This window comes from Neolamprologus brichardi, chromosome 1 (assembly GCF_056152115.1).
Source record: "Neolamprologus brichardi isolate AB-2024 chromosome 1, ASM5615211v1, whole genome shotgun sequence".
Lineage (NCBI taxonomy): Eukaryota > Metazoa > Chordata > Actinopteri > Cichliformes > Cichlidae > Neolamprologus > Neolamprologus brichardi.
Window position 1 is genome coordinate 10980416 of NC_142104.1, and position 15443 is coordinate 10995858.

Consider the following 15443-nt stretch of genomic DNA (forward strand, 5'->3'; position numbering starts at 1 on the left):
AGAGGTGGGAAGCCGCGTAGCAATAGCAGCGGTATGGAACTCCACCCTGCGCCAGCTCTATTGTCATAGTGGGCAGTGTATAGCAACCTTAGTACATCCTCACCAAGCAGAGGCAATCTGAGGCCGCAGAGCTCCCAGTCTCAGTCAGCTCATCCTCACATAGCATGAAAACATTTCTAGCTTTTGTTTTGTTTACCTCCCTGCTCAGTGAATCACACTTTCATAATCAAAGCTTCTTTCCCTGTGGATCCCATCGTGTTATTACATGAAGCCCTATTCTCCTGTTTGTCACTTTCTGTCTTATAGAAGCTATCACTAAAATATGGCGTTTTTAGTACATGTACATTATGATAAAACCATCAAATGGCAGCATATTGCATTTTCACTGTAAATGCCAGCATACTTAAACATTCAGTGGGCAGACAACTTTTTCTTTCCATCTTAAATTATTCTTATATCTTAAAACCGAGACATTATATCATAATGCCTGTAGTGTTTAGGACAAATTGTTTTTTCACACTAGCACAGGATTATCATATTTAATGAAAATTCCTACATTCCATCACAGTACCTGAATTATTCTTGACTCTTGTGCTGCACCACTTAGCGTATGTAGCAGAAACACTGCCAATAAATCTATCACACAGGGAGGGGACAGAGAAAGGAAATTGGATTTTGTCAAGCGTGTCGTCAAGTACTTAATCTTGAATATCTGTCACATATTAAAAGCAGCGTCCCCTCTACAGGGTGCAACCCGCTGGCTTCTCTCTCTCCCCCCCTCCCTTCCCCTCGCTGGAGTTTTTAAGTGGCTGTGTGGAGTGCGTTTCAATGAAGGGGATCCTTGGGGACAGGTTGAGGTGTTTTCTGCTAACAATCTATGCATATGCATTTATCAGGAGATCAGGAAAGAGTAGGTAATTGCAGAAAAGTGGGGGTGCAGATTTAGCTCTTTATATATGTGAAATAATCCACACTGGATACTATTCGTGGAGTAGATCTGCCGGAAATGTTGTTTCCCAGGTGCAGCCTGTTTGAGCAATTAATATAAGAGACCATGTCATAAAACATGCTTATATCTACTTACTTTTTGACCTGTAAAATTGATTGTTTAGTGGCTTAAATGTCACATTGTAGCTTGTTTGGATGATTTCTGAATATTAATTTAAACCCTTACTTTTTGCCTTTTTCAAATGCCACCAAATTTTTTGTCTTACACTGTCTTTCTTCTGACTTTTTGAGCTTCCCCCAACAAGTCGATACAAAAAGCCATACATTTTTTTTCACTAGCTAACGATGACTGGCTTAATAATTATTATAATCACTGAGAACAAGCTTTTGTTTCAAGTTAATTTTGTGAGCACTCTACATAAAATTAGGAAAAGGCATAAGACGGCTTTAATTGGAGCAATTGTTTAAATTGCCCTATTATTGTGGTCGAGGTTGCAGCGTTCTGTGTTAAGTACAACCAAAATGCAGTGTAATGGGTAAGAATAAGCACTGGTATTGTGTCGAGGTTCGATAGCCTACTCTCATTTGCTTTTAAAGATGCTTCTGGGGAAGGTAATAATGTCTAAAAAGAACTCTGCACTACAAAGGCAGTACTTCAAAAATTACACTATGGGATTCTGTCAGTCTCCCTTATTGAATTAGGATCTGTGAGAATCCTAATCCATTTGTAAATGGGATAAGGAAGGCAAATGATTTGATACCCATGATTGACAGTTGTCTTAGTACAGAAGTCCACTCACAGGTGGTGATGTTAAAGTGTGAAATGTGTGCTTTTCTGGGTCACTAGCAGCTGATTAGACTTGCTGAACATAGTTAAACCTTTAGTATAAAGGCACATGCTATACAGATATACTTATTTAAAACCTACAAACACTGCACAAGTGTGTCTGCAGTAGTTGCACAAATGCACACATTGAGATGGGTTTCAGCAAGGCCTTGATCACGCCCAAAAGTGTTCGTTATCAGTCCACATTGCTCATGAGTATCAACTATCCAAGTTGATTCTCATGAGCTCACAAAGAACTTCCAGAACGTCAACTCTGAGCTGAAAAAAGATCACGAAAAGGTAAAAAATAACATCGTCTTCTGTCATTTTCACTTGCTGTCGTTGTGGTTGACAGTTGTATTTCTTCCTCTGTCTTTATTTTACTGCACAGTTAATGGTGCTCTCACAGTGCCGGCGTGGGGACGATCCAGGTGTACTTGATATCTTTTACATCCCCTTCCTTTCTGACTCAACTGTTTTCTACATTGCCGGATTGTCTCTCCACTGAATTGTGACGCATGGTATCAGTTTTGCCGTTGCTGCATCTGGAAGCATTCCCATGCAAACCATGATTAACAACAGCCTAAATCACTTGTGCCAAAAGAACCAGCTTCACCCTAGCTGGCGTGCGAAAGCCGCTCCACATGGGCAAGAGTGCAGAGATCAGAACAACATTTTAATGTGGTCTAAATCTTAACAGGGGCGGGGTGTAATAAATAAGTCAGCGCCCACAATGCAGATGTCTATGAGGACGACACGTGCACAACTGATGGCTGTGCATGGGCTGCAGTATTTTTTGAGTATGCTAATAGTAGCTGCTGGTACACTGAATGGTGCTATGAAAGGGGCTTCTGTTTATTTTACAACACGACTCCTGATCAGGCTATAAATGCTCTGAAGAAGTGTGGGGGGGGGTGCTTTTATCTTGTTTCCTTCGAAGTCTCCATTTTTTTTTCTTGCCTTGCTGATGCATGTTTACTGACACTGAATTGCTGCTCTCGACTGATTCTCCAATTAGATTAAAAGCAAATCAAATGAACGCACCTTGAAATAAACAGAATTTTTGTTTATTTCCACTGAAGTGCTCTTCATTGCTGCATGGACTGCAGTAGCTTGTGACTGATTGCAAGGCATCGCCTTTAGAGCAAATATATTAATTTGATTAAGTACCCCTGCAGACTCCTAAGCAGGCCTTTAAAGGATGCACATCGCTCTTCAAAGCTTCCAAAGAGGCAAAATGCTCTAACAGCAACCATGTTTCTTAGGAAACATTTCAATAAAGTTTCATTAATGTCAGGTCTGTATGGTAGGAACTGCACTCCTGCACCGTCTCTCCTTTCGAGGCAAAGCCAGTTTTCCATCTACCTAATCTATTTGGGAGATGCAGAACCCAGCAAAGCTCAGCCTGCACAAGGGGCTTTCAATGAAACGTAACCAGATTTGTGCTTGCTTCTTAGAAACATAAAAGTATCTTATTGATGGTAACTGTGTTATGTCAACAGAGAGCCTGTGATCGCTTTTGCTTAAATAAATTGCCTTGAGGGAGTGTTTCTCACTGGTATGTTCTTTTGGGGGGGGGAATGTAGCCACGTTATCTTAGGATGACTGCACACACAGCATTCATCCTGTGTTTATAGACAACGATAAGGTGGGAGAGCTATCAGCAGAGGCATTTCAATGAGGTACAGCTTGCTGAGTTTGGATTTACATGAACATTTTTTTCCACCCCACAGGAGAAAGCATTCTTTATACAAGTCAGTCTCCAATAGTGTCTCCTCAGCGTTTGTCTTTTCTCCCCTCCCCTCCTATATTCTTTAACTTGACTGTTCTTTAAATAGTGGCATGTTTTCCTTTTTTTGTTACACCGAAGAACAAAAGAGCAACAAGAACAAAGAAGCCTTTTGAAATGCCTTAATGCAATTGACCCACTAAGCACAGACTTGTATTAGGTTATCGGTGGCTGAAATCCCTCGTGGCGCGAGACATAAATCACACACGTCAGTCCTCTTTCGTTTTTTTTTTCTTTCTCCCTTCTCCCTCTTTCTGCAGCCTGCTGACTTTTGTGGTAGTCATAGGGCTTGAACCCTAAATAGCCTCTGATCCATTCTATTCTTCATGTGTTAATGACATTAATATCATCACTCTGCTTGCATTTATTTAACAGGAGTGGTGTTAATCCCAATTTTCCTCTTTTTTTATGGTTAAAGTCTTTTTTTTTTTCTGTTTCCTGAAAAAATCATCCATTTGCTGATGGATTAGGGTTGTAAAATGCCAACAATGGACATGTAGCTTGCTCGGTATTCAGCGATCTACTGTGTCGCCCTTAAACCATTTGTGCTCAAATTTCATCTAATGCAGTTTGTGGATTTTAATTTTTTTTCGTTTGGATTCTTTTGTTCTTGATTATCTGATGAGCCGACTAAACACATTATGCATTAAGACTGCTGGAGGATCGCAGCCTGCGTTTTCTCACTTCTAATGGAAGACCAGGGTAAAATAAAAGTGTAATCCTAGAAGCTCTAGCATCACGGACATTGAGCCAAAGTGGCAGGTGCCTATTATAGCCTCCCTCCATTGCTAATGTTCTCCCTCTGTTCCCACTGATTTGAAGTCGGCTTCATCGCCTGAGAGCCGCAGTGCAGTTCAAGAAGTCTGTTGCTATCTCCTTGGCCACGTCTTATACCTGCCAGAGCTCTGGCAGGTATAAGACGTGGCCAGCCGAAATCTGAACTGTGGAATGAAAGTAATTGAGTGAGTTCTCTCTCTATGCTGCAGACCAGTAAAGGACCTAGATACCACAGGGACATGGCCTAAGCCCGTCAGGTGGCTTTGTGAGATTTATATAGACTTGCATCACAGCTTAGCAAAGACCTGATATATGGAGGCACTGCAGTCTTGTGCTGAGGGGGGAATTTTACTTTCATGACAAGTGTGGCTTGGCTGCAGTCCTGACACACCCTGGCATGCCATAAGGCAGATGGTGTGTCCCCAGGCGACGCCACTGCTCTCTAGCACCCCTCTCCTCAAAGCCCCTTGTTCCTCCTACTGACAAGTAGTCATTAGTGCAGTGGGACAAGAAGAACACATTGGAACAATTTGGATATATTAACCACCTCCTCTGTCCTATCTTGAATTGGACTGCAGGGCTTGTATGATGGCACCAAATAGACTTTATCTGACTGGGAGTAGTTTAGAGATCTCCAAGTGCAAAACAATGACCTGCGTGGGATGAAATTCATAATGTTCTTAGCAGCTTATGGATGACAATAAAATACCATACGTGTACACATTACTGATCTAAAGACCAAAATAACAATAACGATAATATAGTCTGCAATTTTCCGTGAGGTATTTATCAAACAGCTCTTTTTAATGAGATTTTGCTTCATAACTCAAAATGAAACTTAACTGATGACCTCGATATATCAGTACTTATTAGTTTCATTTGATATTGGTGGGGAGACTGAAAACTAGTTGGTCTGATACTTAAGTTTGGTTTTGAATTTAAAAAAAAAATGAGTTCACATTTGGTTCTAACTGAAATACAAACACAAGCAGCATGCCGAAAAACCTTTTACTTCCCAGCTATGAGCCTCATATATACATGCACTTTACCATGCAAATCCTTATGACTAGCACTTATGAGCAGGAATGAGAGATCATGATTAATAGTACTGTTAATCACAAGTGTGGATGCATCCCTTTAATCCATCCAACAGAATGTTTTAAATTATTTAAAGGGTTTTTGAAATACTGAAAGCTCCTGCAGATAAGCAGAGAAGAAGAATTCAAGACCCACTTATCACTGATTGCACATAGCTGTTTTATGTTCGTAGTTTAGGAAGGTAAAATGATGCTTACGTTTGAGTGAAGTGTTTTGCTTTCTCTGCCCACCGGTGCTATGCTACTATCTTCATTACACAGCTAACATTTTGAAGCCTTGAACATTAAGCACTGGTAGACTGCAACACTGATTAATATTAAATTCAAGCTTCTGGCAAAACAAAGGATGGCGTTTGAGTCTCAAATGATGGCTTTGGTTTCTATCCACGATTGCATCCATCCCCTCTCTTTCAGAAGTTTCGTGCCCAGCCTTTATTTGTCCTACATTATGTCAACAGGAAAGGCAAAGTATGATGTCATGCATTTGGTGTGGTTCCACGCATTACTCGAGTGATTGCCATTATTTCCTGAAATTTGCTCAAACATCCTTTGGCCCATGATGAAGGTGCATTAAGTGGTAAGGTGATTGAGTTCAAGCTAACACATTGCTAGGAGTAAACATACAGTATAGTATAGTTTTTGCTATGTGAACATGGGAGCTCTGGCTTGTACTCGTACATTGCTGTGCAGTTGTATTGTGTTAAAGTGAATTCATCTGGAGGAAAGCAGTTATGTAAATGAATGATACACCTTTTAAAGTGTTTGATCCCAAACCTTGAGTCACTCTGCTGCAATAAGTAAACCGCAGTAAGATATCTACTGGACTTGTTTGCCATTAAGGAGAATCCAGTTTTTATTAATGAGGGTTACTTATTCTTAGATTTTGGCTGTGTTTGCAGTTTCTGTGTCTGAAGTGGATTTGCCACACAATATGATTACCGATGACTGTTTTCAAGCAAGAAGGTGCAAGATGGTAATGATACTGGATCTGATGCATAATTTTAGGGTCTCTTGGGCTGCAAAGACGTCACTTATCAGATTGCCTGAATTTTAATCTCGCTTTTCTGTAAATATGTATATCTTTTGGAGCGCAAAAACAAACCAGGACGATGTTTGTATTGGATTTTTCCCGCTGTTTGAATTCGCAGCAGCAAAACATTCAAGGAACCCATAATTATGTTGTGGCAGAAGAAAAGTCCTAGTTATTTTCCCCAAACAGATGGAGAGTGAATACTGAAGAAAGCAGATATAACTCAGAGTAGCTGCTATGAACACATCCGCGGTGCTTTACTTTCTATGCTATTATAGCCTAATCCACATATAGTGAGGACGATCTGAGCAGGAATATACCTGCCAGCGTTTCCCTGTCACTAAGCGGCTTACAAATTATCCCTAGACAGTGAACTTACTTGCATTTAATACTTGGAAACTTTTGAAGATGTCTTTTTCTTCTTCTTTTTTTTAATGTGTGACTGCATTAAATGATACTTAACCTTGATCGATGATGTTAAAATTCCTGCATTTCTGACACGAATTTTGAGGGTGTATCTGTGCATTTTCTTCCCTGAGGGTTGGCAGGTGTGTGTGTGTGTGTGTGTCTGTGTGTGTTTGTGGCACTCTCATGGGTGGCCTGGATATGGAGTTGGCTTTCGGGGAGTATGTTTTCTCTGCGGCAAAGATGGACAGAGGTTTCTCTCAAAAGAACGCTGGCTCGGTGGAGGCACAGCATGGCGAGCATGAGCCTCAGTCCACCTCCACTCTGCCCCTCCCGCTCCCATCCACCAGATGAGTGATGAGCTTGTTTATAATGAGACCAAATCCCTTCCTGTTACACATGACTCATTGGGTGTAGTGCCAGTCGTACATATTCACACACTCATTTAGGTGTTTTCTTGTTTGTGCACTGACCTTTTTAAAAAAAAAAAGAAAAAAGGCCCTTTTACTTACATGTTTTCAGATTACGAAACACGCACTGCCCTTCTCTTCTCTTCTCTTGTAACCACTGATTGGTAGGAGCAGACAGAGGCTCCAGAGAAAAAGTGCATTTTCTAGCCACTGGTCCAAATGACCTCAGTCACACACCCTTATTAGAGCCAGTGCTCAAGAGGACAGATGGTTCAAATGGGAGTTTATATCCTTTCAAATTCAAGGTCTGTAGTTTTGAAGTGGCGTGCTCATAAATGAAGCAAACATTTCAAGGAAAGCAATATCCCCCCAAGGCACTGTACAAGTGGGCTAGCTTTGCTCCCTAAAGGTTTGAGCTGTATTTCTGGGTCTCAGGACATCCACCTAATTGCCATCCACTGCACAAAATGCTCAGCAAAAAAGCAAGACTGCAATTAGCCGTGGCTCTCTGCCAGCTCGGGATAAATCTGCCAAATTGTTTCTCTTAAGAAAGTTGAGCAGTTGTGGTCTTCTTTCCTCTACTTTTGAAATGTAGGCCTGTCACAAGGCTATCATATAATTAGGCAAACCAGCAGTAGCAGAGTGTGCTGTAAGGCTAAAAGCTGAGGCATTGTGGCGGTGTGCTGGGGCATGCAGAGGTGGGGCATTATTTATGTATTTCACCCTTTATTCTCTGGCTTGCCTCAGTGGATATCGCTTGGTACTGTCCGGGGCCGAAGTGGTGTCTGTCACAAAGCACCATACTCATGTTGAGTGTTCAGCAGTGTTCCCCGGTTGCTCTTTCAAACTTTTTCTCTCCTTCAACCTAACCTTTTTTCTTTTCTTTTCTTTAAAATCTCGTACAGCTCATTATTCTTGAAGACTACGCGGACCCTTTTGACGCTGAGCAGGCTGGCGGCACTCAGACCACCACAGAAAAAGTGACAACTGAGAACGATGGTTACATGGAGCCATACGAAGCCCAGAAGATGATGGCAGGTAGGTCAACACGTTAAATCTTCTCTCTAGTCACCCTTTTGTGTGTCCGCGTGTGTCACACGACTGTTTCTAACCCTCTCCCCACACCTGCAGTAATCACAAGTTAAGGACTTATTGTAGTGGAGTGGTCATTAATATGCAGTGTGATGAGGTTATATGAATTAATGAAGAGGCTCAGATGCCCTGATGCCATTTTACAAGACAGGTGCAGCAGAGCATAAATGACTAGTGTGTCACAAAAGATGTCGAACCATTTTCAAAAGCTGTGACTTTGCCCATAAAAAAAAAATCATGCAAGGATTTAAATGATGCAATGGATCTAGGAGGTGATTTTATATGTGTATATATTTTTTATTTTTCATTGAACTGTGCAGACACAGAGACAACCCCTTGCTGTGATTTCCAGGAAGGCTTTTTTTTTTTTTTAATTCTCGACAACAATAGCTGTGTGCTAACACAAGAATTTAGTCTAACCACATTCCCCATATGGCTTCGTCACTGCACGTTCATCCTGTGGCTGAGCAAAGCGGTGACAAAGAGCAAGGAATATGCGCAAGGAAAAAGAGAACTGAGGAAATATCTTTAAGCAAACAAAACAAGTGGCAGCTGTTTTCCTCTCTTTTACTGACTTTAGTATCCAAGATGAGGATGATGGAAAATATGAATAGCAGATTTGGAACTGTGAATTGACTAAAAGGCATTGTATATGATAGTCCCGATCCACAGACATATGATCCGTATACTGTTTCCTCTAACCAGCCCTTACATTGCTCCATTTGCTACCACGGAGGCAGGACGTGAATGTCTCTGTCCCTCTACAACAATTTTCTTTTAATGGGCCTCCAGACAATCTCTTGTTTTTATCTGTCTTACTGGTTTGACCTCTGGCCGAGTCTTTGCCTCAGCAGAGTACAAAAACTCAGGATAAATCGCCTCTCTCGGAACGAGAAAGCCGTAAAAGGAAAAAAGAAATTTCAACAAGACTTGTGGTATCGCTAGAATCTTGAGCTTATTCCAAGTTCTTGGCTGCTTTATAAATTTAACTTGACACAGCTCTGCATTTGGCTATATTGACAAACAGTTCTATTCTGGCAGTAGCTGTCTGTTTGATGCGATTAAGTTTTCACTTTATTTTTCTGGTCGTTGATATCTTTGTAACCTGAGGTGGTGTTATTTTCAGGCTTCCTGCTTTCATTTTTTATATGTATTGATTGCCATTTTTTGGTGGGGTGTTGTATAAAGAGAGCTTTGAAGAGATCTATATATACTTACTGTCTATATTTTAATATTCAAAGAAGTCCTTGGATTGCTATTTCCTCAATGGATGCCATCAGGGACATGAAAGGAGTTATTACATTTAACATACTGGCTGCATACAGCGCTGTGCAAAAGTCTTGAACATCCCCTTCGATCGTTTATATTTTGATGCCCAGAAGCGAGATGTTCTTGTGATGCAGTAAAAGCATACCTGGATAGATAAAAAACCCAATTATTTTTGCCTTGGATTGGCCTCCCCAGAGTCAGGACCTCAACAGTATAGGATCATCTTGACAGAGAATGGAACAAAAGCGAGATGTATTCATGAAGTCCACTTAAAGAAACCACAAGAAAGCTTCAGGTTCAGGCTGTGTTGAACAGCAGAGGTGATCGTAGCAAATATCAGAAATGTACAAACTCTGTTTTTGCCTTATACCCTGTATTTCCATGTATGTTTGCGGATGTTGCAGTAAATCGCTGCACCTATTCCCCTGGCAAAATATATAAAGAAATTATGGGTGGCTCAAGACTTTTGCACAGCACCAAGTGTAGAAGAAACACTGGGGATGAATAATCTTTTTAGTAAATGCTTTCCTCCATATTCACACAGCTACCAAATTCCAGATTCAAACTTGGAAGCTTCATACTACAGCCCCACTGGTACAGTTGGAGGTTAAATGCCTCACCCAAGGGCGTCTCAGAGATATAATGAGGGTCAGGCTCTTTCACTTTCTCCCACTGTGCATGGCCGGATGCACGCACCAATGCATCAACATACTGGCTATGCTATAGAGTAATTGCTGCATCTTTCGTTCTGACAGCATCTTAGTCAGGCAGAGCTGCACACTCAGAATTTCATCAGCTAACAGGAGAAGGAGGAACTATTGCACAGACTGCTGCACTCTAGCAAAAGAGGTCCTTTTGACCCTAATTCTGTCTAATTATGTCACTATTGCTGTTTCTCTGACTTTTAACAACAGCACTGTTAGGAATAAAAATTCTCTTTAGCTTTCAGACTGTTGTTTCTGTAGCTTTAAGAGCCTTGCTTCTCAGCTCTTGGTTCCACAGATGGGTGCAGATGGACACCGAACCCTAAACATGCCAACACAACACAAACTTTTCTATTTATGGCTGTCAAAGCAAGTTTTAATTATTTAATTACTGCTCGTCAAATTTATACCGTCTATAAAATGGTCTGTCTACCTTCTCATAAAATGGACCGTAACCGTCTCAACTTGCAAACTCAAAGTTGTGTGTAAAATAGTCTCTTATAAAAACACCTTTCCAATTAATTTTAAGAAGTAGACTGAAAATGACTCATCTGCTGACTTTTTAACTGTTTCTTTATAGAAACTGTTTCATCTTCTTCTTCTAGCTTTTTATGTTTCTACACATGATTTAATTTAGAGCTGATCTCACCTCATTCAGCAGACACAGACGTTGGTTCAGTGAAAATGTGAGCGTTTAATACATTTTCTGATCAGTGACAGTAATTATACTCTAGTGTCTTTAGATAACCTTGTTTTGTGACATAAAAGCCATGTCATAAACACCGGAACCACAGACTCAGCTATACAATTCCAAGAGTTTGATGACATCTTTAGAGTTTAATCGTTGCTTGTGGTTTTGCACAGCTTTGAGTAGAAATTTGGTTGTGATCAGCCAAAAGGCATCTGTATGAACAACAGCATGACTAAGCGGAAGTTACTTCAAAGACTGGGAAATGCCAGCAATTTGAAATATAAGGAAAAGAAGAAGGACATTTGAGCATTGCTGTTATTTTCAGATTGCTCCCTAGAGGTGTATGTCTGTGATCACTGTAAGCTCAAATTTAAACACAATTTCTGTGTTAAACTGACCCAGATTTCACTGGTGACAAGTGCTTGGTTTCCATTTAGGATTTAAAAATGAAAGGGCAGAATTCAGTGGAAAAGTCTGTAGCATCCAAACTCAGAAGAAGCACACTGATCTTCAGTGTCAACCAGACTTTGTGCACCATGAGTTCATTTCGAGGGTCAAGTTTAGAATCAGTTCAACTTTAACATCCTAAGGCAGCTGAGGATGAACATGACTTAAACTGTGGTGCGTGTCTTGTTGCTGTGCACCTACACACAGTGCACTGAAAGGCCTCCACTGTGTCAAAATGGCAACTCAAACATGAGTTGGAGGAAATCCAGCGTACATTACAGATGCACATGTGCAGGTGGTCGCAAGTGGCAGTGGTAATGGAAGCAGTGCCTGCCTCGAAGATGAGTCCAGTCTATTTTACATCTGCACCCTGATCATCATACCTTGTAATAATGAAAGAAAGTCTCCCCTTATACTATATACTATATAAGGATGCTTATCTTTTACAACTTTGCTGTCAAAGGCATATTCCACTGACGTGCACATGCATTGATTGTAGTAAGTGTTTTCTTGATTCCTTGCCATTGCTGTAAATGAAATTTGAAAGCTTGCACACCTGAAAAAGATTGCTGTATTATTTAAAAAAAGAATTATGTTTTTAACTAGTTTCAAGTGAACTGTTTTGAGACCGGAAGGTGTTATTTTGAAGATACAATTATAATTCCTTAACAACATTCACACCTTAAACACACAAAGACACACATTCAGCCTCATAGTGGGAGGTGTGTCATGTAAGGCCTGAGGCGAAGTGCCACAGCCGTTTACATAACAAAGTGTGCATTCCTGCTATTCGTGTGTGTTGGCACGCGCACTGTCGGGTACTGTTGTACGCGTGTGTATGTGTTTGAGACCTGTGTGCCTGTGTATGTGCTGTGTGCTCCGTGTCTCTTTTCCCAAGAGCCATCCTTAGTGAGGTTGAGCTGGCTGATTTATGGGCCTACTGGAGGGGCATGTCACAACTTCCTTAACCTGAAAAGCCAGCCCCACCCCCCCATAAGCTTCTCCGCACTGGCTGCTGGCAGGGAATCATTGCACCTCCTGTAGTTATGTGAAGATGTGCACGGACACACTGTCTTTATGTTTCCTGCGTGTGTTTCTAGAATGCCTTGAATGTTTGTCATGTCTACACGCGTCAGCCTTTGCATGTGCTATTTCTGTTTGAGAGTACGAGTCTGTGGTACATGTGTGTATAACCCCAATAGAAGACTATCTCCCCTTTTTACTTGTGATATTAATACTTATTGTGGCATGGAACTAATTTGAATGTTTATGACAAAAAGAAGTTTTTCTTTCTAGTATTCCACACCTTCCCCTACAAGCATACACACACATCTCCTCAGCTATCCGTGTGGTCAGGCTACAGGAAATAGCCTATGACCTAATCATAGGAGGAGTTATTTGGGAAAAGAAAAGCCTGAATAAACCCTTGCAATTTTTTTTTTTATCTCCTCCACTTGACTCCGTCATAGATTATTGTAGCTGTTGAGGCTTGTTCCACTGACAAGTACAAGGGGCTGGACTAGTACTGCAGGGCAGCCTGCGTCAAGCCATTTCTCAATGAACACGAACACACAAACACACACACACTCACACACTCATCCTCATGCTTCCCAGTCAGCCAGCCAGGCAGACGACCATGTGAGAGATTTCCCACAGTACAGAAGAGGCCTGTTGTGCAAACATCTTGCACGATTGAGCTCTCCTGAGCAAACAAACTCCAGCGCGGCCCACTTGCCAGTCCTCAAACCGTAGCTACACCACACCAAAAATGTGTTTGTATTTGGAGGTATCGTACAAAAATAACCCAGTGTGAAATATTTTATGCTAGTGGTGAATTTATTACACACAGTGTCAAAGTTGTAACCTCAATTTGTCCTCATCCCATCTTTTAGGTCATGCTCTGTCATTTCACAGCATGGGAGTTGTGCAAGAGGGCCAACATGCCCACAAGAAAAAAAGAAAAAAACCTTGATGTTTTTCCATAATGGTTGACTCAGAGTAGATGGGTGTTCATTCCTTCTCTTATTCTCTCTCTTTTGTGACTGAAACACATGCCGGGAAAAAGCTCCTAGATTTGGCACCTCATGCACCACACTCAAAATGCTGTGGAGACCATTGCCAAGGATGATTCATTAGCCATGGAGTTAGTTATTTCAGTTACTCATGATACTGTGGTGTTAAGCCTCCGTTGCCTCTACAATATAGGTGCCAGGAATATTACCAGTTTAGAACTAGTTTGAGTGGATGAGAGAACATGTTTAGATGTGTCATTGTGGGAGATGGAGAAAGTGAAAGGAAAGAGTTGAAATAAAAGCAAAAGGCAGGAGAAACTAAATCAAAAGAGAGCAACTGTCCATGACAGAAAGTAAAGGGAGTGACAAGGAGACCTAGAGGCAAAGACGGTGGGAACAAATTCGTGTTACAGCACCTGTGGGTTACTTTGTGGAGTCTTTTTTTTAAGGGAAAAGAATGGAAGCATAGTGTGCCAAAAGGTTTCCACCTCCCCCACACTCGGTCATGGCAGTCTAAACTCACCCCAGGCAATGGCAGGTACATGTGGCTGCACATTTCTTGGCCTGTAACACGGCTTTTATTGCCTCAAGCTGTAACTTGAGGGATATCCGGAGCCTGTACTGACAGTGGCACTTTTGTAAAGTGATATGTTTTTTAACATTTCTGGATTTCCGTGCAATCATTATATGAATTTAGATTCCCAGGAGTGTTTTGTTAGTTTAGCATAAAATGATTCAGCAATTATCCTCTCCGGTTTGGTTTTCTGTTCCTTCACATCAGTCTCGGAGTATTTGAAGAATTACTTAAGAATTACCTCAGCAAAGCATTTATGTATTACCCCAGCTGATTATAGGCAGCTATAAATAAGTGCTGACTGCAAGGCCAGTAGCTGTGAACTGGATAGGAAAGTGAATAATTAACACCCTCCTCCTTCTCTTGCACCTTACAAACTACTATTTAAGGGCATTTGGGCCATGTAATTAACTCAAAGCTGCTCTTTTTTTCTTCTCTCTCTATTTTTGTACCAGTTAAAAAAAAAAAAAAAAAAAAAAGTTAAAACATGAAGTTTTCCTAACAAATGAGAGAAATGTCTACAACCAGTTTTTGTACTGTGTACTGACTGGAACATTATGATGTGCTGCTAATTTGAGGGTAAGAAGTGTAGGTGGATTTCACAACAATGACTAGCAGAAGAACATTCATAGTGAAAAGAAAAATCAAAAGTGAAAGTGCATTACTTTACATTCTCAGGGAAAAACTGTTATAATGAAGCTGTGGAGCCAACAGCACGAGATGTGGGAAAAGTTTCCGTGCCAGGAGAAGTTATGTGAGGTCACCAGAGTTCACTGCTTGCACCTCACTAACAAACTTTATGTCTGTATTAATAAAAATAACATCAGTGGCATCACTCTTTTTAAGTTGTAGTGCAGAAAGATACAACATGGGCTTGTATGTGTATATGTTTATACTAATCTAATATAATATAATATGAGTTTCTGTTAAGTTGCTTGACCTTCCCCTTCTTCAGTCTGGGACTTGGACACTTTTTAGACATAATTTATTGCAGTGTGTCAAATTAATGTTAGAGATCGGCAGGACAGGTAATATTTCCTATTTAGCTCCCACGTTAGCCAATAGCCACTACCATACTGATAACTTAACAGATGGCTTACGTTAGTTGTGTGCGCTGCCCGTGTTAGCATTGAAAATGATACAGTTCTTAGACGTTGCTGAAACAGCAGCTTGGCTGACCTCTCGACTGACCTCTCATAACATGTTGTTCGGTGTTGTGCGTATCAACTGCTTTTCATGTGTTCGAATGCTAGTGAGGGGAGGGGCTGCGTGCCTGCCTGTTTCCAACCAAGTTGCATAGTTACAGTAACCTTATTTTCAAGGTTTTCTATTCAGCACAGAGTCTCTACTTATCCCACTGAGGCTGACTATA

The 15443-nt window shown here is 41.0% G+C and overlaps 1 protein-coding gene across 5 annotated transcripts in view; it reads left to right on the plus strand.

Annotated features, from left to right (window-relative positions):
* shf (Src homology 2 domain containing F) overlaps positions 1-15443 on the plus strand; it is a 90883-nt gene that overhangs the window by 6808 nt on the left and 68632 nt on the right. For all 5 annotated transcript variants that reach the window (XM_035907772.2, XM_035908521.2, XM_006779812.3 and 2 more), the window contains exon 2: positions 8188-8320. In XM_035907772.2, coding sequence (XP_035763665.2) covers positions 8188-8320 — 133 coding nt within the window. The remainder of the gene's footprint in view (positions 1-8187; positions 8321-15443) is intronic.